The 25,907-nt window shown below is 48.9% G+C and overlaps 1 protein-coding gene across 4 annotated transcripts in view; it reads left to right on the plus strand.

Annotated features, from left to right (window-relative positions):
• The window catches only part of TRAPPC10 (trafficking protein particle complex subunit 10), an 87,264-nt gene that overhangs the window by 3,849 nt on the left and 57,508 nt on the right, over window positions 1-25,907 (plus strand). For all 4 annotated transcript variants that reach the window (XM_047099089.1, XM_047099090.1, XM_047099092.1 and 1 more), the window contains exons 2-3: window positions 15,324-15,405; window positions 19,581-19,716. In XM_047099089.1, the coding sequence (XP_046955045.1) occupies window positions 15,324-15,405; window positions 19,581-19,716 (218 nt within the window). The remainder of the gene's footprint in view (window positions 1-15,323; window positions 15,406-19,580; window positions 19,717-25,907) is intronic.

The raw sequence follows: 25,907 nt of genomic DNA on the forward strand, positions 1-25,907 counted from the left end.
CAGTCATTTGGGCGTCCGACTTCAGCTCAGGTCATGATCTCACAGTCCGTGAGTTCGAGCTCCGCGTCGGGCTCTGTGCTGACGGCTCGGAGCCTGGAGCCTGCTTTGGATTCTGTGTCTCCCCCCACCCCTTCCCCCACTCATGCTCTGTCTCTCAAAAATGAATAAACGTTAAACAAAAAATTTAAAAAGAAAAGAATACTTTGTGATTCCACTTATCAGTTAGGTCCAAATAATTTTATTAAGTAAGTATTATGTCTTAACGGTAGTTATTTGAAAAAATAATACACATAAATTAGAGGAAACATTTTCATTTCATTCTTAGATAACCAACCACAGTAACATAAATGGGATGGTTGTACCTGTTGGGCACTGTACAACTTCTGTAGCTTGGGAGTTGGATTGGACAATGCCATCCTCTGTGTGTGTGTGTGTGGGGGGGGTGGTTATGGTACTTTCCTTTTATCCTAGCAACCACCCTGTTTTATGATATAATGATGTCTTTGAAAGGAATGTAGCAGGACCTGATACTGAAACTGAATACCTCGAGTGGGGTTCAGTACCTCTCAGCATTGCTGTCTTCCTCATAAATTCAGAATACTGTCTGATGGGGCCTCTGTGGGTTTGCTGCGGTACCGGGAGGCACCAGGGTACATGGCTTGGAAACCCACGTTACTAGTGTATTACCTCTAGGGTGGATTTGAAAGGATAATGTAGAAGTAAAGTTCCTTTTCTGTTTGAATTTGCTTACAGGCCTGATTTACAAGATGTGTTTGTGAAGAGTTTCCAGTGAAGTGTGATTTGGTTTATGCAGGTGAAACTCCAGGGTCTGATTTTCGTTCCTAAGCTCTGCCCGGACGAGGTAGTCCAGTCCGGCGGACGTCACGACCGCGTGTGCCCAGAGAGGAGCGGAGCACGGGGCTGCCCGGCACGCTGGTGGGGACCGGCGGCCTGGGGGGGTCGCCTTCTGCGGGCGTGCAAGTGACGGGCGGAAGCACTGCTCGTCTCAGAAAGCTTTTGGCCGGTCGTCAGAGCGTGTGCTCCCGGGAGCCGCAGGATTCGGTGTGTGCGGTCACGGGGTGCTGGTCCCCCAGCGCCTCCGGTGCCTGGCGCTTCCCCTCCCGCCGCCACCGGCCGCCGGCCTTTGGTCCCCTGGGCGCACCGGTCGCTCCCACCTCCCTGAGCCTCTGCCACCCTGTGCCCTGTGCGGCCTTGGCCTTGCTCCCTCCCGCGCGGGCGTCTTTCCTCTGTAACTGCTCTGGGCGGGAGTGCACGCGTATGCACGTGCGCTCGGTGTTTTGGTCGCAGAGAATATTTGGTTTTTCAGCGGAACATTGAGGCCTCCTCTCTTTCTCTCACAGCTGGCAGTCAGTCTGCCCACAGTTGTCGTTGACCTCCGACATTTGTCTACAATCCAGCCACTTGTCCCACCTTTGCTGTCGCTCCCCCGGCTCTGCCCCAGCCGCCTCCCCGCCTCCGCCCCAGCCCTTTGAAGCCGGTTCTCCCTGGGGTTCGCGCGAGCCCGCTCTAGGAGAAGTCCCGGCGTGCACTTCCCTCGCTCGGACGCTTCCAGCACCGCGCGTCAGTGTCCCTCTGCACTGGTGTTTTCCAGACTTTTCGTCCAGACGGCGTCCCGTGGCGTGCAGCCTTGTGGCTGCCTTTTTGTCCTCAGCGGTGTCTGGAGGCTGATCGTCCTCGTCCTTGGAGGCTGTGCCTTCATCTGGAGTCCGTTCCTTTCGTGTGTGGCTAGCGGGCCGCCCGAGGGACGGACCCCGTCTTGTTGAGCTTTTCCCCGGCTGGTGGACGTTCGGAGTGTTTCCGCTTTTTGGCTGTTGCGAATAGTGTGGCCGGAGCATTTGCGGGTCTATCGGTGTGGACGTGTTGTCATTTTTTGCGGGGGGATTCTTAGGAGCCGAACTGCTGTGTTGTGTGATAAGCTTACGTTGAACTTTTTGAGAAACTGCTCAGTTGGTTTCCAAAGTGTCTGTAGTGCTTGGCCATGGCCACCAGCAGTGTGCGAGGGTTCCAGAAGCTCTGTATGCCCGTGGACACACACCTGTCGGTGTTTTTTTTTTTTATTAGAGCCATCCCAGCAGACGTGACATGGTGTCTGATTTTGGTTTTAATTTGCATTTCCATCACGACTAGTGACGTTGAGCATTTTTGCCAATTCTTAGTAGCCTTTTGTATATCTTCTTTAGTGAAATGTTTATTCAGATATTTGGTCCTTTTCTTTTTTGATTTTTTTTAAATGTTTGTTTATTTTTGAGAGAGACAGAGCACAAGTGGGGAAGGGGCAGAGAGAGGGAGAGAGAGAGAGAGAGAGAGAGAGAGAGAGAGAGAGGGAGAGAATCCAAAGCAGGCTTCAGGCTCAGAGCTGTCAGCACAGAACCTGACACGGGGCTCGAACTCAGGAACCGTGAGATCATGACCTGAGCCGAAGTCACATGCTTAACTGACTGAGCCACCCAGCCACCTTGCCCTTTTTTTTTTTTTAAGTTTATTATTTTTTGAGAGAGACAGTGCCCCCATGTGTGCATGAGTGAGGGAGAGTCAGAGAGAGAGAGAGAGAGAGAGAGAGAAAATATCCAAAGCAGGCTCTGTGCTGTCAGAACGGAGCCCGATGTGGGGCTTGAACTGTTGAACAGAGAGCGTGACCTGAGCCACAATCAAGAGATGAACGCTTAACCGACTGAGCCACACAAGAGTTCCTGTTTTGCCCTTTTTTAAATTAGATTGTCATTGAGTTATAAGAGTTCATTGTATTTTCTGATACCTGTCCTTTCTCAGATCCATGATTTGCAAATATTTTTTTCTAATCTTTGGCGGTCTTTAATTTTCTGAATGCTGTCTTTTGGAGTACAAACATTTTTAATTAAAAAAAAATTTTTTTTTTTAATGTTTATTTATTTTTGAGACAGAGAGAGACAGAGCATGAATGGGGCAGGGGCAGAGAGAGAGGGAGACACAGAATCGGAAGCAGGCTCCAGGCTCTGAGCCATCAGCCCAGAGCCTGACGCGGGGCTCGAACTCACGAACCGCGAGATCGTGACCTGAGCTGAAGTCGGACGCTCAACCGACTGAGCCACCCAGGCGCCCCCAAACATTTTTAATTTTGATGAAGTCTCATTATTAATTTTTTTACTTTTGGGTGGTGCTGTTGATGTTGTATCCAGGATCTCTTTGTTCAGCCCAAGTTCATTGTAGTTGTTTGGCGGTGCATTTACCTGATGATTAGTTCTTTTTATGTGTTTATTGATGATTGGACCGCTTCTGAGTTACATGTTCAGCTGCGTTTACTTTGACATTTAAGAGGTATAGCCAAAAACATGACTAAAACACGAATTGGAATGGTGCTAGGAAAAAAAGTGCATTCTATTTTGTATTTTATGCCATATACCTTAGTTTCCTAGGGCTGTTGTAACAGCTTATCGGAAACCTGCTAGCTTAAAACCATGGAAATCTGTTCTCCTGCAGTTCTGGAGACCGGAAGTGGAAAAGCGAGGTGCTGTAGGCCGTGCTCCCTCCTGCGGCTCCTGGGGAAGACCCTTCCTGCCTCTGCACGCCGCCAGCAGCCCCTGGCATCCCTTGGCTCGTAGCTGCGCCGCTCTCGTCTCTGTCTTGTGTCCACCTTGTCTCGCGTGGTTTGTCTCTCTCTGCATTTGCTCCCCTGTCTCTTATTGGGACGCGTGTCGTGGGATGTAGCGCCCACCCGGATGAGCTGGGGTGATCTCATTTGGGATCCTGAACTTCATTCCATCTACAAATCCTTTTTCCAAGTAAGATCCCAGCCGCAGGTTTAGGGGTTCGGGAGGTGGACAGGTCGTTGGGGGGCCAAGTTCGTTCCCTGCCGCATTGTCTGCGTTGGCATCCGGGCACACATCAGCCAACATCCCTCGCGCTTCCTTGGTTGCGTAACGCGGCCTCGGTCGTAGAGGTTTGTCTTTGCCGGTCTCTTGACCAGGGGAATGATTCCTCGGCATCTGGGATTTGGGGCTCTAGATGTTGGCACGAGGTGGGATGGTCTCTTAGAAAAAGTGAACATTTTTGGTAATGTCTCTCTCCTTTATTATTTTCAACTGGGCGGCCAGTGCCTTTATTTAACTTCTTGTGCTTGTGTTCCGTGGTGTTTTGTTCCTTCATGTTCTTTTAGGTCCTTGTTTGCAAAATTTTAAAGTGAGCAGAGAAATTATGAGGAAACTGACAACAGGTTTAGACCTTGGTTTCACTGGGAACTATTGTAAGTTTGGAATGTTTCTTGTTTTCAACAGATCTGTTTAGCATTCAGAAGTAATTGTGTACATTTTAGAGCTAAAATTTTAGGTAGAGCCTTGGGACTAATAATAACCTTTTCAGGTAGTGATTTTTACTAGCTTCACAGCTCCCCATTTATGGGCACTTTTGGATCAGTGGATCAGTTAGTAGGTTTCTAAGTGTGGAGGTGAAAATAGGATGGGCCGTCAGGGGTCATTTTGAAGGTGAAGACGCCAGGGCGGGTTCGGCTGTGCCCGACAAGGGTCCCTCAGTATTTGATGGCACAGCGAGGATCGGCCTCCTCCCGTGCCACGACTTTACCAAGTAGGTGGGGAGGCAGACACCGTCTGCCCACACTGAGGGGGGGGGGGGAACTTGTCTCTAAAATTACCCCTCAGAGAAATCCTTTGCCATAGAGTTAAGTAAAATAAAAATCTCACTTTCTAAGTCTCAGAACCGAGCAAGTCAGCCACGCTAGAAATCCTTAGTGTGATCTTATCCGTTCTAAAGTTGCATTCATAGCCTGGGAGCATATTCTGACCCCCAGCACTTGGCGGTAATCTCTGCTGCAGGGTGCCCTGTGCTGCGGGGGCCCTGGCTGTCTGGTGTAGGGTTGGGCTCCACAGCGGTGATGTGTGCAGGTGCATCCGTGAGCACAGACCCCAGCCCTCGTAGAGCCTACGTTCCAGCAAGAGGAGGTAGACAGTACGCATGTGTAGTAAATTATGTAACTGTTGGTAAGTGCTGTGGGAAAAAAGAAAAGGGGAAGAGAAGTGGGAGAACTGTAGCATTTCAACTTTTTATTGCAAGTATGGAGACTTGCAAATGTGTACAAAAGTAGTAAGAACAGGGTAAAGGAACCCCGCGAACCTGTCACCCAACTTCAGCAGTTGGACGGATTGGCCAGTCTTGCACGTCCAAACCCCCATCCCCCTAATCCCGTGTTACTTCCGAAGCAAATCCCAAGTGTATACACTTATCCGTAAGTGTATGTGTTATGGACCAAAGGTTTGGCTCCCCTCCCCGCAGTTCCTAGGTGGGAGCCCCGCTCCCCAGTGTGGCAGTATTGCGAGACGGGGGTCTTTGGGTGGTGAGCGGGTTAGGAGGGGATGTAGGCCCCGGGATGGAGTCAGAGGCCTATGAGAAGAGGGCGAACACGCGCCCTCCCTCCCCCCTGCAAGGCAAGGAAAGGCCACTGAGCACCAGGATGGGCGAGGCACCAACCAGGAAGAAATCAGGCACCTGGCACTGAATGGCCAGCACCTCGATCTTGGACTTCCGGGCTCCAGAACTGGGAGAAAACAACTCCTGTCGTGGTATTTTGTCATGGCAGCCGGAGCGAAGACAGTGTGTGCCTTTCAAGACAGCGTATCTCTGAAAGACCGGGACTTTTATTTTTTGAAGTTTATTTACTTATTTTGAGAAAGAGAGAGAACGAGCTGGGGAGGGACAGAGAAGGAGAGAGAGAGTCCCAGGCCGGCTCCGTGCTCTGTGCTGAGCCCAACTCAAGTCTCCATCTCATGACTGTGAGATCATGGCCTGAGCTGAAGTCAGATGCTTAACTGACTGAGCCGCCCAGGCGCCCTGGTGTTTACATTTTCAATGTCTTTTTTTTTTTTTTTTTAATCTTTGAATTAATTAGTATACCAGTAGGGTTTTGAGCTCAATGCTCTTCTGGTCTGTCTTCAGATCCCGGTTTCCCTCTATCTCTCTTTTGAGGTTTAATTGACTGCTCTCTCTTCCAATTTTCTTTCTTCCCCCCGTTCTGTGGGTACTTGGGGATGAGAGAGGTAGAGCGAGAGCTGCATCAGAATCCCCTAGAGGGCTTGTTAGAACCTGACCCCGGGCTCCACCCTAATTTCTGACTCAGCGGGTCAGGGGTGGGCCTGGGAACGGGCATTTCTAACAAACACCTTGGTGATGGGGCTGCTGCAGGCCCAGGGAGCCACTTAACGCAGTCTCTTTCACTCAGCCGTGGACAGTGACGCGTGAACTCCGAGTTAAAACATTTTTAATAGCTCTCTGATGTTTGGATATATCCCACTAGGAGCGCAGTCGGACTGCCTCCCTTGTCCGACTTCTTTCTTGGTGCTTATACTGCCCACCGCGCATACATTTAACTTCATTTGTTGTATTTTTTTCTGACATTTTTAGGGAAAGCTTTTTAGAAGTTTAACCTTATTTTGTAATAATGTAAAATATTTACATGCTTTCAAAATCGTATCTTCCAAGCAAGGTACATGGACAAGAAGGCAGTGTGTACTTGGGTCCTCTCCACCCTGTCCCTTCCTTCTCCAAGTATTCTCCTTCCATAAAAAAAATTCATACGTATTTGTACTTCCCTTTCTTGGGTAGGAGATTGCAGACCACACACACACATTCCCCCCCTCGCTTTTTTTCTCAACATTTCCTGGAGATCTTTCCTGTTGGTGTTTTCAGTCCCGCAGAACTCTGTTACGTAGCCATTCCGTGGTTTGTTCTCCTTGGCCCCCATCCGGGGAGAGAAATGGTTTTGTATTTTGCTGTTTCATATAGTCCTGAATCAAACAGCTTTGTGCGTGTGTCTGTTGGGATAGATCCCTTCAGGGATTGCCGGGGCTACGGAAAACACGTGATTTTGCTAGATGTTGCCAAATTCCCCTCCATGATGGTGCGCCCTTTGGAAGCTACAGCTGGACCTCACTGAGAAGGTGGTCTTTGGGAACCTTAGGGGAAGAGCGGTTTTAGGAGCCCTTGTCTCCAAAGCCCCAGAGCAGGGGCGGGCCAGTGGCAGGCATGATCTCTTGAACTCGTAAATGCTGTGTGTGATTCAGACTGCTACAGTCATTTCGTATTTTCTTTTCTTTTTTTTTTTTAACTAAAAAAAATTTTTTTAAGTTCATTTTGAGAGTGTGTGCGTATTCAGAAGAAGAGCAGAGAGAGAGAGAGGGGGCAGGGGGAGAGTCCGAAGCGGAGCCCGACGTGGGACCCGAACCCACGAACCATGATTATGACCTGAGCTGAAATCAAGAGTTGGAGGCTTAACCTACTGAGCCACCTCTCCATATTTTCTTTATTTAAAAATATGTAAACCGACAAGGGCTAACTATTCAGTGTTCTTTATTTAGATGCACTCATCCAGTCTTCTGTTTATGTTTCATCTCCTGAGTTTTAGGCCGTGTTCGATCCGTGAATGCCAGAGAAGGGGACTGTTGTCCTGGTTAGAATTGTTTACTCGAACCTTTTGGCGCTCTTGGCGTGTGCTAAATTGTCTTCGTGTCAAAAAGGAAGGCGACTTTGGGGCTTTATATCTTGTGCGTAGTCTCTGCGTATTGGCTGTGGTTCCTTTCCTGCTTTCTCCCGCGGCACACAACTTGATTACTGCCAGCGTAGATTGTACTTTTCCCCTTTGATCACACCCGGGGTAGTAACCGTTCTAGAGACCGGCTGCTGGGGGAGAGAAGAGCAGCGTGGAGAGCGGCCACATGCACATGTCACAGCGGTAAGAGCGGGGTGCAGTGGGTGTACCTTGAACTCCAGTGCTGGAAGGGCAGGATACACGACTCGTGATTTAACATCTGTATTTTGGCAGGAGAGCGGACGACCCGACAAGGGAGCTCTCTATCATCCCCATCATGTTGACTGTGGGAAATTGCTTTTCTTTACTCTTGGCCTCTGTGGTGCAGCGCTGTGGGAGGGAGGGCTCACTTGCTTCCCAAGCATGCGCCTCGCGATGAAGGGAGGGCAGAGTTTATACGCCGAAGCGAGGGGTCAGTTGCCCATCTTACAGGACAGACTACACCTGGGTTTCTGCTTCTAGAATCTGAATGACTTCTGGATCTTCTTTGTTTTTTCTCATTAACCTCACTCCCCACTTCCAATCCCCAAATGTGAAAACTTTGTATGTGCAGATACTCGGGGAGGACCACGGGGGAGGGTTTCTATATCCTATGACTATGCATCTGACATTAGGTTTCCCCACGAAAGAGCTACCGGTTTGAAGCATTTATTAATTTTCATTACTGTGCTGACATGGTACAGGAAGTATAGCAAATATGCTTTACACATGATTGAACGGGCTGGCGGGACCTCCCCGCTTGTGACCTTGGACGTTTTTATCGTCCGTGTGAAAGTCCGTTCTCCGAAAAGCTGTTGAGCAACGGAGTCATGTATGGTCTGTGGGCAAGTGCGTGCGGTGTTCGGGTCACTGACGGTGCTCTCTCTTCAGCCCCCCGTTTTCAGATGGGAACACGCTGCCGGCTGCTGAACCGTAGCTTGTGTTCGTTAACCGCAAACCCGAAGAGTGGCTCTTTCTGAAGATTTTTCTATAAGGCGAAGGCTAGATACGTTATATATTTCCTTTGACGTGTTTGTTCAAAGGTAGAATCATCGAATCCCTCGCTTGGAAGGGCCTCGAAATTGGTCGTCCGTCCCTCGTCCAGGCACCCCACAGCTGGCAGCCTCCAGGGTCCCGGAGAGGAGGTCCTCAGAGCGGGGACACCCAGGCCTCCAAACGCAGGTTCCTCCGTCTCTCACCGGCACTCGTTCACGTTGAGTTACAACCCGTCCCGTCTTGGCCACCCGTCCGTGCGGGAACCTGTGGAGTCCCACAGGCTGAGTCTAATGCTTTTAAGATAAGACATTGCCCGTTAGATTGTCGAGGACACCCACTTTGCTAACAGGCTAAAATAATTTGGACGTCTTCAAGAGCTTGAGATCAAGTGAGAGGAGTGTTTTATTGGAGAAGTTACTATTTCCCTTTACTAAGATTATACTAAAGAATTTGAAGAAAAACTATACTGTATGAGAAATTTGTATCAACAGATATTTAAAAGCTTAATTTAAGATCTTTTACCCAACATCAATCTGCAACTAAAAATACTGAGCTTGAAAATACACATATTAATTATGAGGGAAGCTACCCATCAGCTGCAAATTGGCTGAACCTTTTGTTTTTCTCTGCAACTCTCTCATGGTTATAGTGTCCCGATCCTTTTATACATCTGTGTTAAGATTTCATAGCTTTGCATGTTTAAGGGCTGGTAACTGGTAAGCAAATGACAGAAATGTTCGCTGTTGAGGGAAGGAAGGGTCTCCTGGAACCTGTATCTTCAGCCAAGCAGCATCGACAGAGCCTGTCTGCAGATTAATCAGCACACAATAAAATTAAGAAATAGAGACGCAACCCAGAGCCGTAGAGAAGAATGTTGAGTGCAGAGCCAGGCTGCCTGGAGGTGAGTCAGTCCCAGCTTTGAGGCTTATTGGTTGCTTGACCTTGGGCAGGTTAGGGAGATGCACCTGCTCGGGCCTCAGTTTCCATTTGCGGAGTGGCCTTCTCTCCTCGGGCCGGCTTGCGAGTGCAGAGCGCGTGTGCCCAGTGCTGAGGGTGTCCCCGGTGCACTGTGCTGTGTTTGGACAGTAAATGGACGGCCCCTCTCTGACTTCTTGTAGCCAGCTCTCACCTGGTGCCAAACCGCCTGTAGCTTAGCAAGCCCTCCTAGAACCTCAGAAGAAAGGTATTATGCAAAATTTGTCGTTGTTGCAAATTAAGCGCTTTAATTTTTCTTGTGGTGTTGTAACAAATTGTATAGACTCAGTGCCTTAAAAGAACACAATATATTATTTTAGAGTCGTGGAGGTCAGAAGTCTGAAATGGGTCTCATTGGGCTAAAATCAGGGGGCCGCCGGGCTGATTCCTTCTGGAGGCTCCGCGGGAGAATCCGTTGCCTTGTCCTTTTCCGGCGTCTAGAGGCTGCCCACGTTGTTCGGCTCATGGCCCTTCCTCCGCCTTCAGAGGCAACAGTGACCAGTTGGGTCCTTCTCAGGATGCCACCTCTTTGCTTCTGGCCCTGCTGCCTCCCTCCTCCCCCATTGAATTACTCTCCTGTGAGCACCTTGGCCCTCCCGGAGGATCCGGGGATAATCTCTTTGTTTAAGATCACCCGAGGAGCAGCCCTGTCTAGCTGCACCCTTGCCGTGTGAGGGAACGTATTCACAGGCTGAGGAAGGCAGGACCGTGACGTAGATTCCGAAATGCCCTTCCCACGTGTCTCGGGGAAAAAAAATCACGGGAAGTAATGGTTCTACAAGTGTGAAAACCCCTTGTCCTTCCCAACTGAAAGTAACTTTTAATTTAGCCTTGTGTTTCCCCTGAGGCATAATTTATAGCTGTCAAGTACTCAAAACCGCATTTGGTAATTTATGCTTTTTCTGTAGACCGTTTAGTGCCAAATTCAATCCTCCTGTCATAATTGAGTCCTAAAATCGTTTAAAAGTTGTTGCATAAACATCGTAGGAACATCAGATTTATAGCTTTTTGAAGGTAGGTACGGGCGTTTTTCTTTTAGGTTAAAGAGAATACCTTTATGTTATTTTAGTTGAGACATCCCATATTCCTGAAATGCAGAAAGCAAACACCCCTGTGATCTTGTCCCTCAGAACCCCTTTGGACGGTTTACTTTGGACGGAGACTTCCAGGGGGTAAAGTGCCAGTTGTTGGCCTTGTTTGAGGCATTTTTGTACAAAGCAGGGCGTCCTGACGTCCTCTAGTCTGTAAGTGTCAACCTAACGTTGATTCTGTTCCAGCTGTTGTCCACTGTTACGAATGAAAACTCTGGGGGCGCCTGGGTGGCTCAGTTGGTTAAGTGTTTGACTCTTGGTTTCGGCTCAGGTCGTGACCTCACCTCTTTCTCGAAAGAAAGAAAGAAAGAGAGAGAGAGAGAGAAAGAAAGAGAGAAAGAGAGAGAAAGAAAGGAAGGAAGGAAGGAAGGAAAGAAAGAAAGAAAGAAAGAAAGAGAAAGAATTCAGAATTCAGAATTCAGAATCTGAGTCTCAAAAATTTGGACACTAAATAACTTTGTGACTTTGTAGTTGTAGTGGACCTAAGATAAAGGCTTCGTGCTCAACGTGATTGAAGGTGAATGTCGTACGGCTCTTCTGGTTGCTGTAGGACAAATGGTCTAGGGTTGTGCGGGCAGCTCATGGCTGGCCTGGTGCTCGCGTGGTGTCGTCAGGTGGGGGGTGGGGCATCTGGGCCTGCTGTTAAGCTCTGGTTAGACTCTCATCTCAGTGACAGCATCTTGGGTCAGAAAAGACTGTAGCCGACAGGTTTCTATTTTTAGTTGTGATCGACTTCTTTGAAGATTAGAGCTGTTTCAAAAATAGCTGTTTTCCTACTGTTGGTGATCTAAAATCGAAGTGATACATCTGTTTCTGAAGTCATATTTTGTAAATTGGACACGTTAGTGTCTTTTTAATGTTGGTATAAGTTCCTAATTACTTTCTCTACAATTGAGTTCCCAAGCCCTTCTGTTTTAAAGGTCTGAGAAAAATGTTGAGTTTGTTGAAAAAGACCCATTTATGCTTAAATCACTGTAGTCATATTTTTTAATTCTTTTTCACTCTGTGTTTAGTTAGTTCCTATCTGCTTTTAGCATAAAAACTTTTGAATAACATGATTAATACATATAAATATATACTTGTAAACATTTCAGAATACAGTAATAGTTCAGGAAATAATGAAGGTCTGGCCAGTCATCTGACAGCATGTAACAGAAAATCCGGTTAACTACTGGCATAAGTAATAAGAAAACAGGTTCATATAATCAGAAACCTGGGACTCTGCCTGCCTTTGTTAGGGGTGTCTGAGCTGGACTTTGCTCAGCGGGTCCTGTCTTCAGAGCAAGGTGACTGTCCCAATGTTTCCCTTCATGTTTGAGTGGCTCCTGTGCCTATGCTCCTCTCCCCCCTCCTGCCAGGGTCCTGCCGGCAAGGCAGTAGCCGGCGCAGAGGGTGACTTGTGGTCCGCAGCCCCCTGGAGCCGCCTATGGGTGTGGGGGCCACTGTGTGCTCCCTAGTCCTCCTGTCTCCACGTGTCCCCTGGAGTGACGAGAGCGGGGTCATACGTGTAGTCACACATGCAGGGAGAGAGGTTTATGTTAATGGGATTATGCTTTGAATTACCCTTAGTAATTATTTTGAAGTCTCCCCTTTCCCTCCCTCTCTCTCCCTCTCTCTCCCTCCTCTCTCTCCCTCTCTCTTCCTCCCTTTCCCTCCCTCCCCCGTCCCCCTCCCCCCCCCGACACACACACACACACACACACACACACACACACACACAGGGATCTTAGTTGTTGCAATAAATACTTTGACTTTACTTTTTTAATAGGGTTCTCAGGGTGGAAAAGTAAACAGGACAATTTCCTGAACAGGGTTCTCTAAACTTGAGCACATCAGTCTTAAGCCTCATTTTTGCTTTTAGTAGCTACTTAAAAAAATTGTTTTAATGTTTTATTTATTTATTTTTTATTAAAATAATTTTTTTAACGTTTATTTTTGAGAGACAGAGACAGAGACAGAGTGCAAGTGAAGGAGGGGAAGACAGAGGGAGACACAGAATCTGAAGCAGGCTTCAGGCTCCGAGCTGTCAGCACAGAGCCCGACGTGGGGCTTGAACTCACGGACTGCTGAGATCACGACCTGAGTCGAAGTCGGCCCTCAACCGGCTGAGCCCCCCAGGTGCCCCCGTAGCTACTTTCAAAGAACTGAATCCTTGGTGTTTCTCCTCTGTTGCCCATGGGATTAAAGTTGAAACATCAGCTTGGACGTTCTGTCTTACCATTCAGACCTCAAAGCTCTAAGGACTTTTCTACTTTGTGGCTATTTTGGGGACTCTACAAAGTATGTGTTGCTAATTACTTATCACATTAGCTGAGATTTCATTCTTTAAGAGTTTTAGCTTCAACTCCCATCTTTCCCTTTTCGTGCTCCGACTCTCCAGAGCCCGTTTTCAGGGGGCATTGCAGGTTTTCATAACCCTCGATCTGAAGGTGGAAGAGAATTATGATAATAGGTGTGTATTCTGGAACACCATGGTAGCTTTTCTCTATTCTGATTCCACAGTGTAGATAGAGCCTCAGTGGGTTAGAAGAATTTGGTCTCCAAATGTAAATCGGGGGGCACGGTTCTGTCTGCTCGGGCTGCCTTTGTGGCTGAAGCAACCGAAACTTGCAGTTCTGGAGGCCGGGAGTCCAAGATCAAGGTCTCAGTAGGGTCTGCTGCTGAGGCTTTCCCTTCTTGCCATGTAGACAGCTGTCTTCTCTCTGTCCTCCCACAATCTTGTCACATCCCTGCTGTCTCTCTCTGTGCGTTCACATTTTCTTTTCTTAGAAGGGCACCAGTCAGATGGGATCAGGGCCCGAAGACCTTAAAGACGTCATTTAACGTAATTGCCTCTTCAGAGACCTGATCTCCAAATACAGTCCCATTCAGAGCCACTGGGGTTAGGACTTCAACGTGACTTTTGTGGGGGGACACAGTTCAGTTCAGAACAGGCACTGAGATCAGCCGGTCACATTTAAGCCCACAGTTACTGTGCTGGTTGACCTGTAATCTTTTAAAATTAAATTTGGGACACAAATTAAAGATTTATTCCATGAGAGAATTCAAGAAAATCACAGTCTCCATTTACATGAGTTTTACTGTTAGGATTTTCCCGGGAGCTCACTTGGTGGGGGGGCATTTCATCGTTCCGCTCTGTGTCCACATGTATGTCCGCTGGAGACTCTGGGACGAGGACGGGCGAACACCAGTGAGACAGGGGACAGCTTCCGTGTGGTTGCCCTTGCTGCCGTGTTAGCACAAGAGTGGTAATTTTTGTACATTAATCTTGGAACCTTCTAGAGAGACAGTGGGAATGGCAGTCCACGGTAAGAAATGTGACGCTAACCGAATATTTTCTTACTTTAATGATTTCTAAGGTGGCTGCCAACTGAATGTAAAACATAAAAATTGTTTTTATTTTAACAAAAAATGTAGGAGGAGGAACCCAAAATACTTTGTGTCAGGCCTCGTTCAGGGTTATTTGTGTGGCCGCAGCCCTCGGTATTTTTTCCTACTTCGCAGATGGCCCTCAGAGGCACAGGAGGGTGGCGGTGTCCCCCGGCTGACTCAGCTGATTAAGTAGGTGGCGTTGGCGAGGAGCCGGGGCCGGGCGGTCAGGCTGTCAGCGCCCGTGTGTCCGGTGCCCTCGCCCCCGCCCCTGATGCTCTGCTGCCCGGAAACACCGCTCCTCTCAGCGGGGACTCGATACCGGTCTGTGGTTTGGGGGAGGTGTTTTGTTTGGTCTCGTCTTGTTTTTTTTAATGTTCACGATAGCAAAACAAGCAACTGTGTTAATGGCCCGCATCAATTCCCAATGATTTCCTTAAGATCAATATGAAAGCAATTTGGATAATGGTTTTGCTTCAAGTTTGAGGATCCTCGAGCGTAAGAGTTTGAGTCATCTACGTTAAAAGGTTCTGTTTTAGCTTAGGAATGATGTGGTCGTGCTATGATTTAATGAGAGCTAATGGACTTCCCGTTGCGTTGGGGCTAAGATGACAGAGCCGAGTTAAGCCCGAGCGTGCGGCCCGAAGTCGGGCACCCGGTTCCTAACTAGGCCCCGCCCGCAGCCCCGTGGCCCGAGCGCCTCGGCCTCTCACGTGCCGCCTGCACGTCACCTTCCCGGTCGGTGAGGTCGGGTGCTTGGCGGCCCGAGCGGTCAGTGAGGCCCGCCGGGTGTGGTGTGTGTCACGTGCAGGGACAGCGTGCTGTACGTCTTAGCTCCTGCCGGCGTGTCGATGCATATCGAGTCTGTTTCAGTGAAGAAATTCGTGTTCACTTCTCGGGGTTTCCTTTTCTGCACGGCGTTTGTGGCTGGTCTCACAAAGTCAAGGAAAGCGATGGCTGTGGATCACGGGCTCGGGAGGCAGCTGGAGGGAGCCAGCTCCCTCTCTCCTGAGCTCCGTGGCCTTGGGCAGGGCGCTCCGCTTTTCTGATCCTCATTCTCTGCGTGGGGAAAGGGGTCCCTGCCTCGTGGAGGTGCCTAAGGGAGAAGCTGGGTTACGGGTGTCAGGTGAGATCAGTTATTTATTTACTCGTTTTTTATTTTTGGGATCAGTATTTAAAGGTATAGAACGATTTTGTTTTGTGGTGTCATTTTGCTAAATATAAAACTGTCTACAGTTAGCAACTCAATAAATTCTAGAGCTCATGTTGCCCGTTTTCACCTAAAACTGTTGTAACTGCCTTTCTCTTTATTCCTGTTGTAGGTGCTGGGGATCAGAATTTATTTACTTCTATTTATCCAACGCTTTCCCAGCAGCTTCCGAGGGAACCGATGGAATGGAGAAGGTGTGGCCTGTTTGTTTTTTTTGGCTTTATCTCCCTCTTCACTTTTTAGACATTTCTGTGAGCAAGTGAGGTAGTCAAAGTTAAAGCCGGAGTTCTAAAGTGTATTGGAACGCAACTGAACATGTCACAACATCTCTTGGCCTCACTCTTTAAGGAGTGTGTTGGCTTTGTTACCGAGACATAGGGTGGTAGAAACAAGACTGATCTTTTGAGTTCAGGGCCCTCTTTTGTAGGAATGACGTGCGTGCTTCTTCCTGGTGGATCAGAGTGTCTTAAAGACACAGGCATTTTGGAAACGACACCTGCACTCTGACCCCGCACGGAAACAGAAGGTGTCCCCTTCACCTGTGCTCTCAGCAGGACTGCTCTCCTCCCTGAGCTCCTGTGCTCTTCTCTGAAGGATGAGCAAGTATATGGAAAATGTTACATAAAAATTGGGGGGAAACCAGATCAGCCGTCCCGTTTTCCCTTTCCTGTGTATTGTTCATCTCATGACTTGGTCGGAGAAATGGTTGACGTTTGAATTATCTCATTGGGAAACTTCTTTCTGCTGAGATGAGATCTATTATTTCTGGAAGATGCTTGGATTTTGACTTGCTAGTTCAGGTAATCTGCTTTTAACCGGTTGTCACTCACACTCACGTAGTCCCGGTTGTCACTGTCACTGCATCATTTCTTACTGACCAGAGTGTGTGTTCCCTGACACCATGCAGATGAATGTGGCTTTCTGGGTGTCACTCACCAGGGCTCTCTACGGGCTCTGGGCTCGTGTCTGTGTCCGTCTGTAGCATTAGAAGGAAATGTGTTACTAAATTTAAAGTAAAGGGCAGATGGAAAATGGGAGAATCGGTCACCATCTGAGGAGGCCCAGCGCCGTCCATGAGAGAAATGATTCAGCGGAGGAGGAATTCGTATCTGGAGGAGATTTCTCATGCACGTTATTTCAACATCCAGAAAGATAAAAGAGGTGTGTCCGCGAAGCAAGAAAAGGGGTTACGAGGAGACAAGGAGAAACCGTGTAGATTCAGCGTGTGCTCATCTCTTCGTGTTCCCGAGCCTCCCTGAGCCGGAGGAAAGGGCTGAGGAGGCGGGAGGGCGCAGGCACGGAGCCGGGCGGGGGGGATGCAGCGGAGACTCCACACCTTCCCGGGGAAGGAAGAGAGACGGGGGCCTCGGGAGAGAAGGCCGAGCCCGTGTGTCTGCAGAGGCGGCTCCCGGGGAAGCAGGTGACCGGGCCCCGGACGGCGGCGGGCGAAGGCAAGGGCGCGCTGGAAGGGGGCAGGCGGGGCGCGGGCAGGGAGCGGTCGCCCACCTCTGCGGGACAGAGGACGCCCACCTCTGCTGACGAGGCACTGCGGAGCGGGGAGAAGTGCCATCCTGGCAGCGGCCGGTCGGGATCTGAACAGGTGCAGCCACGTCGTGGCGGAGCTCAGGCCCCACCCCTGCTCCCCAGGCAGGAGAGTGGAGAATTCCTCGGGACGGGCCGATGGCCCCAGGAAAAGTCCTAGCGTGCTCCCACGTGCTCCCACGGTGCCTTCCCGATTGGAGCGGGAGGCCTTCTGAGGGCCGTGAGCCGGGGAAAGGGACTGCCGGGCTAGCTGAGGCTTGACTGTGTGGGTGGCACTCGGGTTTACGGCTCTGCCGGAGAGCCTGGGAAGGATTAGAAGTGGTGACCGTGGGCTGGGGAAATGAAGAATGCCGCAAGACCACGGGCACGTCACTGAGCTGCTGTAGCCCGAGTGTGTTGCTCAAGCGTGAGCAGTGGCACACACTTAACACTAGGGGAAGCACGTGGCAGGGGTGGCAGTCGCCCGCGAGAGGGCCGTCGGGAGGGTGCGGGCGCGCAAGAGGACGGACGGGCAGGCGGAGCCTGGCCTGCATCTGTCACGGACGGTCGGACATCCCGTCTCAGAGCATTCGAGGAGATACAGTGGGTTGAATTGTGGCCCCCAAAAGACAGGTCCATCTGGAAGCTGTGAGTGTGACTTTATTTGGAAGAAGGATCTTTACTCATCTGGAGTAGCGTGGGCCCTACATCCAGTGATGGGTGTCCTGAGAAGACACAGGCACACAGGAGAAGTCCGCTGGGGGTGGAGGCAGCCGTTGGCGTGGTGGTCTGCCAGCCGAAGACCGCCACCGTTTGCTGGAAGGGAGGGGAGACCAGAACGCAGCCTCCCCCGGAGCTTCCAGAGGAAGCCAGCACTGCCAGCACCTTGGTTTCAAACTTCTGGCCTCCCGAGATGCGAGCGAGTTAATGTTGTGTTAAGCGTCTGGGTTTGTGCTAATGTGTGAGAGCAGCTCTAGGCAGCGAGCACAGCCGGGAGGCGGAGGAGGCTGGGCCAGGCAGCCGCTTGTCAGTGTGAGAGAGAGAAAGGCTTTTGGACACCATTTGACATGTTAAAGTAGGTACATGTGGCTCTGATGAAAATTTACAGGTAATTGAGTAGATCTTGGATCTAAACTTGAAGCCGGAACTTTACTGGATGCAGTGAACAGGTGTGTGGCGGAGAGCCATCGGTGAGCCGGAGGACGGGGCTCTGTCGCCCTGCAGCTGGGGCTCGGTGCCGAGAGCACTGGTGCGGGGCCCAGGGACACGCCAAGATGTGGGGACAGCCACAGGTGTCGGAGCAGAGGCTAGAGAACCGGGGGCAGGCACCACGTTCCCCGAGGCAGAGGAGAAGCTTGCTGGAGCCCACTGAAAGTCCAGCGGGGTGAAAGCCGACCAGAGCAAACCAAAAGCCGTGCCGGGCAAACAGACGGACAAGGACACCAGTCTCTAACGACACTGCAAATGCAGCGGGGCAGACCGCGCTTCTCAAAGTACTCACGGAAGACACCTTTCAGCCTCGAGTCTGTGTTAGTCAGACTCCAGTGCGGAACGGAAGACTGAGTCGGCGCCCCTGCCTGGGGGCCCGGCTGCCGTGGGACTGAGAAGGTTTGTCCCTCGAAGGGCTGGGAGCCAGCTGGGGCCAGGATCTGTCACTTCTGGCTGCACTAGGCCACACGTGTCTACTCCCGAGTGCCATTCAGATGTTGTGTTAGAAACGTTTTCAGACACGTGTGATCAGAAACCTTACCACCCTGAAGGAATAAAAGGACACGTCGCAACAGGAAGGAAAACGAACCCAGAATTCGTAGGATGAAAGGCACAGCTGCCGGTAAATGAGTCAGAAAAACATTTTCTGTCTTTCTGAAGTTAAGGTGTCAGCCCTTTTAAAAATTAAAAAATCTAAAACTTTAGAAGTGGGGAAGAAGCAGAGGGAAGAAAGTACTTGATGTATTCAGGGAGAAGAGAGACATTTACTCTAGTCTTTGAAGAAAAAAATGTATGCATATTAAAAAGTGAAAATGTAACAAACAGGAGGACAGAAATAGATGGTTAAGCTTTCGAACCAGCAGAGAAAAAGGATGGAAAAAGAAAATTTGATTGGTTTCCCAAAGGACAGGAAGGAAGAGTGAGCCCGCAGGTAGAAAATACACAAGGTCAGGCATCCGCATGATCATGTTAAATGTGGTTAGTTTCAGTTTATTACACGTAGACTCTTTATTGAACAAAACGTACAAAATCCAGCTGTAGGATTTCTAGGGGTGGAAAATCCAAGTGTGGAGGAAAGATACCTGTAGCATGGTGGACTTTTCACAAGCGCAGCGATCTGGCACCCATGCCCTGATAGCCTTTCTTTGGGTGTCTGCAGCCTTCCGGGGCTTCTCTGTCCCTCCTCCCTGGGGGGTGGGGGGCAGCTCTCTGCCACCAGTCGTCCTCTGTTTTGGATAATACAGGTGATCACACAAGTATGTGTGTGGCTTAAAGCTTTCATATCTTCCAACTGCGCTTTTGGGAATCTCTTTTTTTTTTACAGTAACTTCTTTTTATAGTGAAACTCTTAAGTAAAAGCCGTTTTTCTCAGAAGTCTGTGTTGCAAAGAAGCCTGTGTGTGCCACTGAGTAAAAGGACAGACTTTATGGAGAGGGAGCTTTGATACGTAATTTTGAGCCTTGTTGAGATAATTTGTGGAATCTTTTTGGACAGAATATTATCGTTGTAATTCAGGACTAATAGCATATGTGTACTTCCAAACTCATGGATGTGGTTACAGTTACTGTCGGATTTTTCCCTTTTCTTTCTGCTGAACATCCTTCATTTTCCTCAGTGACGTTTTAAAAATTGTTTGTAGGTCCTATGGCCGTGCTCCAAAGATGATTCACCTGGAATCCAACTTCGTTCAATTCAAAGAGGAGCTGCTACCCAAAGATGGAAACAAAGCTCTGCTCACTTTCCCCTTTCTTCATATTTATTGGACGGAATGCTGTGTAAGTATTTCTGTAGGGAGAGAATTACGAGAACATGCCTTGGAGCAGGATTCAGAATTCACGGGTCTAGCTTTTGTTCAGGTGGCTCTAATTAATCAAATTGACTTTTCAACGTACTCTGTTTTGGTGTGCTCTCTTCTCCGTTCCTCAGCCGAATGTCTGGCTTTGTCCTTCCGTGTTTCTGCTCTGGTCCAGTGCGTCGCCCTCTTGGTCATCACCAAGTACGGTCTTCTTGTGTTTGGAGATCTTGTGAGCCCCCCGCGCCCTCGTGGCCTCTAGGTATTGTTAATATTGACTCCGAGCTTCCTTTTCCAAACTCCCCATGTTCACTCTCAGGTGGTTACTTGACTTCGTAATCCTTGTTGGTCTCCCCTGCTGGTTTGTAGGCTTTCTGAGGGCAGGGGATGGCCCTGCTTCCCCACCGCCGTGGTGCCCGTACAGCGGGAGCTCCACGACTACCCGAGTGACGCTCGACGTCACAGCCCTTACGTGTACTTTGCAATCGTGTGTGTATGAGCCCAGAAGGAAGCTCGTCACTCTTGACAGAACTCTTGTGCCCTGAACTGAGAGGAGACCCTGTGGGTCATTTCTTCCTGTCTGTTTCGGCTCTAATAAAACAAGCATTTCATGATACATAGCACACACAGGTCATTCCACGTTGTGACAGTTTCACCTGAACGTGAGCACGCAGAGGTAGCATTTTGTAATTATAATAAGAAGGGACTAGAAGCTTATGCCTGGACCCTTTTGCCTTTGCTCATTTTGCTTTGTAGCCTTTCCCAGTGGAGACACTCGTGCAGGGTGAGCTTATACCTCCAGCAGTGAGCATGACGTCCCGTGGGAGATGTCCACCGGGGAGCTTGTCAGAGATCAGCGCCCAGGGCTTTTTTCGGGGTCTGGGCACGTGGGCACCCTCTGCCTGCCTCGTACCAAAACTCTAGACTCCCAGAGGGCAAACAGGTGTTCAGCACAGGCCATATTTGTCCATAGAGCCCGGGCCCCATGAGGCCCTCCTGTCACGTGGTGGTGGGAACCATCCCACGATCCGTGTTCCCAGGCCTCAGCCAAGGGCCCACCCTGTGAGCAGGCCCACGGACGGCCTCGCCGGGCCCGCGGTGCTAACTGCCCCTTCTCTCCACGCCTGCGCGGTGGCAAGTTTCTCCATGCTGTAGTTAGTGTTTTCCCCTGCCACTAATAAGCTATGTCTGGGGGGCCACGGAGACCACCGGATTATCTTGCCCCTCGTCCGGCTCTCCCGCTTAGGTTGAGCACCCAACAATAATTCCTCTGAACCGGTCTTCCTTGGGGCCGCAAACACACTCTGCCGAACGGATCAGCCGGTGCTCCACTCTAGGAAAGAGCCTGTGTGGACCTCTGTCTCATAAGGTGTGGTCATCAGGTATCCTTGCTTATCTCGCTGCTCAGGTCGTCCCAGATTTGGCCAGGGAGGGTCACTGTAGGCTGGCCCCTGTGTCCTTTTCAGGGACGTGTCTTGAACTTTCCAGCACAGCAAGGTATCCCGGGCTCTCCTGCCTTCGCTGTCCTTGTCCTGGAATCAGCCATTTCTTTGCAGAGCGAGCCCTCAGGCCTCTGGCAGTGAGGGCGTGTCGGTGCCTGTGGCCCTTGGGCGGGCAGAGCTAGGAAAGCGTGTGTCTGAGGGACCGTGGGCTGACACCCGGGCCTCCGATTTGAGCCTCACCCGCGGGGCTCTTGGTTGCCGAGTCCCATGCCGTGTTTGCATCTCCCGTGGCTCTGGACAGCATCACCACGGTTGACACGTGCAGACACAGTTTCAGCATCGCTGTACCTGCGCGACAGCTAGAAACACGGCTGCCGAGGCGTGCGAGACTATTCGCGGGCGGCTAACGGGTTCACGGCGTGTCTTCCTGCCTGGCCGGCAGACCAGGTGCCCGGACGTCTGACCCCGAGCGAGGGGCGTCTTTCTGCTTGCGTAAGTCCACTTTTGGGTCTTTGGAAGTGCTTTGTACTTTTCTCCATTGTAGATTTTAATTGTTTCTTGTCAGATTTCTAAGATTTTCCTTTTTTTTGCTAATGTAAGTGGGGTTTTCTCCCTCATTGTATCTTCTAGTTGGTTTGTTTTGTGTATGTGAAGGCTGTTGATTTTTTTCAACAAGGTTGATGTTAACCTTGATTTCTCTTATTGTTTGAGTTAGTTTTGTTGCTGATTCTCTAGGGCCCAAAGTCTGGGGCTTTTCCACGTATCCTATCGTGTCGTCTTCTCTTTCTCGGTTCTTATGCCTCTGGTTCCTTTTGTCTGTCTGGACCCCGTGTCAAGGAGTAGTGGAGGTCGTGGGCGTCGTTGCCTGGTTCCTGACCTCAATGGGCTGCCCGCGGTGTGTGCCCAGTAAGGAGGGAGCTGGCCCCACGACTCACGTAAACTTCCACGAGCACGTGAAGGGGCTTCCGTCCGCTCCTGTTTTCCCAAGGATCTTCATTAGGAATACATCTCGAATTTTGGTAAAGGCTTTTTCAGACTCAATGGAGACAGTCATACGGGTTTTTTCCTCTTAAATTTACGGATGTGTTGAATTGTATTCATGGATTGCCTATTCTTGAGCCGTACTTGCATTCCTGGTATAAATAACACTTGGTCAAAGTATTGTTTTCTTAATGTGGTAGTAGTGTCTGTTGGTTTAGGGTTTTTTGCGTCTGTGGTCACAAGTGATTGGTCTATAACTTCTTTGGTGCTATCTTTATCAGGTTTAGGTGGCAATACTGTACTTGCTTTGTAAATATAATTTGGAAGTTTTCATTTATTGTCTATTTGTGAGACAATTTATGTGGCTCTGGGACTGTCTAGTCTCTCAGGTTTGGTGGAGTTCTCCCTTGACACCTTCTGGACCTGGCGCTTTCCTGTGGGATCGCTCTTTGATCGCTTTCTCTATCCCTTTTGTGGAAACGGGTCTGTTTCAGTCGCTTGTCAGTTTCGGTAAACTACCTTTTCCTTAGAAATTCTGCATTTCAATTAAGTTATAAAATTTAATTTCATTGGGGTGCGCCAAGTGGTCTTTTTGGCTTTAAAATACGCTCTGTGGCGGGGCGCCTGGGTGGCTCAGTCGGTGAAGCGTCCGACTCGGGCTCAGGTCACGATCTCACGGTTTGTGGGTTCGAGCCCTGCGTCGGGCTCGCTGCTGTCAGTCTGTCAGTGCAGAGCCTGCCTCGCACCCTCTGTCCCCTTCTCTCTGCCCCTTCCCCACTTGCACTTTCCCAAAAATAATAAATACTAAAAAAAAAAAAAAAAAAAGAAAAGAAAAAAAAGAAAAAGAAGAAAATACGTTCTGTGGCAATAGTTATTTCCCCATTGTTATTTCTTTGTATATTTGTACTTTCTCCCTTTCTTCCTTGATTAAATTAGCTATTAGTTTGTAGTTTGATGATTCTTTCTCCCCAGAGAAGCAGGGTTTTATTTTCTGATACACTATTCATCTGTTTGCTACTTTATTAATTTCTGCTTTCATTTTTATTATTTCCTTCCTTTTGCTTTCTTATGGTTTACTTTGTTCTTTTTCTAGGTTTTGGTTTTCTTTTTTGGGGGGCTAGTTGGGGACACATTTATTTTCATTTTAAATATAAACAATACAGGTCTTTAAAGATAGGAATTTCAATGCCAGTATTCAGTAATTTTTCAGAAATTCTCTGTTTTGTTTGTATTGCCTTTCTTACCTCATAGTTTAACATGAAGTTTTCTTATTTCCAGAAAGAAATTCTTTAAAATGTTTACTTTAAAACTTCTGATTTTATTGCATTGTGATTAGGGTGTTGTTTATAATATTTCTGCTTTATGAAACTTATTTTTTCTCTGTGACCTAACAGTTTTTGTGGGTATTCTGTGTGTGTTTGAGAATGTATTTTCACTTTTTAAATTTTTTAAATTTTTTATGTTTCTTTATTTTGAGAGAGCAGGAGAGAGAGAAAGAGGGGGGCAAAGAGGGGTAGAGAGAGGTGGAGAGAGAGAATCCCAAGCAGGCTCCACACTGTCAGCACAGAGCCCCATGAGGGGCTTGAACTCACGAACCGTGAGATCGTGACGGAGTCGAAATCAGAGGCTTGACTGACTGAGCCCCTCAGGCACCCCTCTCTGCTTTTTCGGTTGTAACGTTAAATGTAGATCCGTAAGAGCTGCCTTACCGATTTGTTGTTTGTGTCGTTTATATTTCAATGTTTTGTCCACTCACCCTGCCTCAGCGGACAGCGGTAGGTCGAGGTCTTCTATTGCTGGTACGTGTCTGTGGCATCTGCAGTTTCTGTTTTGCGTCGACGGGTCACGTATCACTTAGTGCGTAGGTTTGTGACTATTACAGTTTTTATGGAGTGAAATCTGTCATTTTAAAAAGTGGTTTCTGAGTAGAGCATATCATGTTTAGGAAGGCCTTGTCTGTCTGAAGATGATAAGTGGTTCTCTCCTATGTTTCCTTGTAAGAATTTTATTTATTTGTTTGTTGTTATTATTTTTTAATGTTTTATTTATTTTTGAGACAGAGAGAGACAGAGCACGAGCAGGGGAGGGGCAGAGAGAGAGGGAGACACAGGATCCGAAGCAGCTTCAGGCTCCGAGCTGTCAGCACAGAGCCCGACGCAGGGCTCGAACTCACAGACCGTGAGATCGTGACCCGAGCTGAAGCCGGACGCTCAACCGACTGAGCCCCCCAGGCGCCCCATCTTGTAATAATTTTATAATTTGTGTTTTATCCTTGGATCTGTATAGCTTCAAGGTATTTTTGTGAGTGGCAGGAGCTGTGGGGGTGTAGGGTCTAATTTTATAGTCTTAAGTGGGTAGCAGATTGGTCTACCGTCATTTTTTAATGGTCTGTCTCTTTTCCAGTTACTGAAAATGTCACCTTTGTTTGAAACCAGCATCATGTATGCACAGTATTCTGGACACTTCAGTTCTGTTAACTCCTGTCTATTCTGTGCCAGGACCAGACTTGTAATAATTCTATTTTTATATGTATTGATATGGGTTCTTTTAAAAGAAATGCCCTTGCTAGTGTACAAAACTTATCTTCCAAAAGTGACTGTATCCACATACTCCATCGTCCCCCATGCTCTTCTCCACATGGCAGTGACTTTCTTCCATCGAGAGGAAAAGTGGTCGTGTTTCCTCTAGTTGAATCTGAATGGGCATCTGACTGGCAGGAGGGACACTGTGACTTTTTTTTAAATATGTATTTTAAAAAATTTTTATTTTGAGAGAGAGATAGCAAGCGGGGGAGGGGCAGAGAGACAGAGAGACAGAACCCCAAGCCGCTTCTGTGCTGCCAGCGCACAGCCCGATGCGGGGCTCAAACTCAGGAACTGTGAGATCATGATCTGAGCCGAAGTCAAGAGTCGGATGCTTAATTGATTGAGCCACCCAGATATCCCGACACTGTGACTTTTGAAACTAAGTCATAAAAGGTAATACATCTTCTGTGGTGTCCTCTTGGGTGCTTGCTCTCAGAGCCCAGCCACCGTTCTTTGTTTTATAAATTGTTTCAAATAAGTTTATTTATTTATTCTGAGAGAGATAGAAACAATGCAAGCAGGAGAGGGGCAGAGAACAAGGGAGAGAGAATCCCAAGCAGGCTCTGCCAGATACAGGGCTCAAACCCACGAAACCGTGAGATCATGACCTGAGCTGAAACCAAGAGTTGGACGCGCAACTGACTGAGCTCCCCAGGTGCTCCCCCAGCCACCATTCCATGAGGAAGTCAGGTGTCCCCGCAGGAAGGCCACCTGGGGGTGTGCAGCGTCAGTCCCTGCACTCCGGCAATGATCGCCTTCTTGTTGCCTTGTCCGCAGCCTGCAGGCGCCACAGCGGGGGCAGAGGAGCTGGGTGCCCCATGCTGTGTAGACGGTAGATGTGTGAGCAGAGAGAGGGGATGGGTCGCCTTGTAGCAGTTTGTCACAAAGCCACGCAGAACAGGAGGAGAGGTCGAAAAGAGAAAAGGAAAGAGCAGAGGAGTTTGGTTGGGATCGCCTTGAGTAAATTCGGGTTGATTTGGGAAGAATTTTAGTAATCGCAAAGCTTCCCATCTGGGAATGTGGTTTTATTCTCCATTGTCTCTGCCCTTTTTTTATGCCCTCAGTCATGTGTTCTAATGTTTTCCCTAAGTCTTGCATTTTTATTACTAAAGTTTTCGTAGACGTTATGAATGAGGGTTTTTTTTTCCCCTCTTAAAATTACACTT

This window comes from Lynx rufus, unplaced genomic scaffold (genome assembly GCF_022079265.1).
Source record: "Lynx rufus isolate CCGP_SWC_20201006 ecotype Redwood Valley unplaced genomic scaffold, mLynRuf1.p SCAF_5, whole genome shotgun sequence".
Lineage (NCBI taxonomy): Eukaryota > Metazoa > Chordata > Mammalia > Carnivora > Felidae > Lynx > Lynx rufus.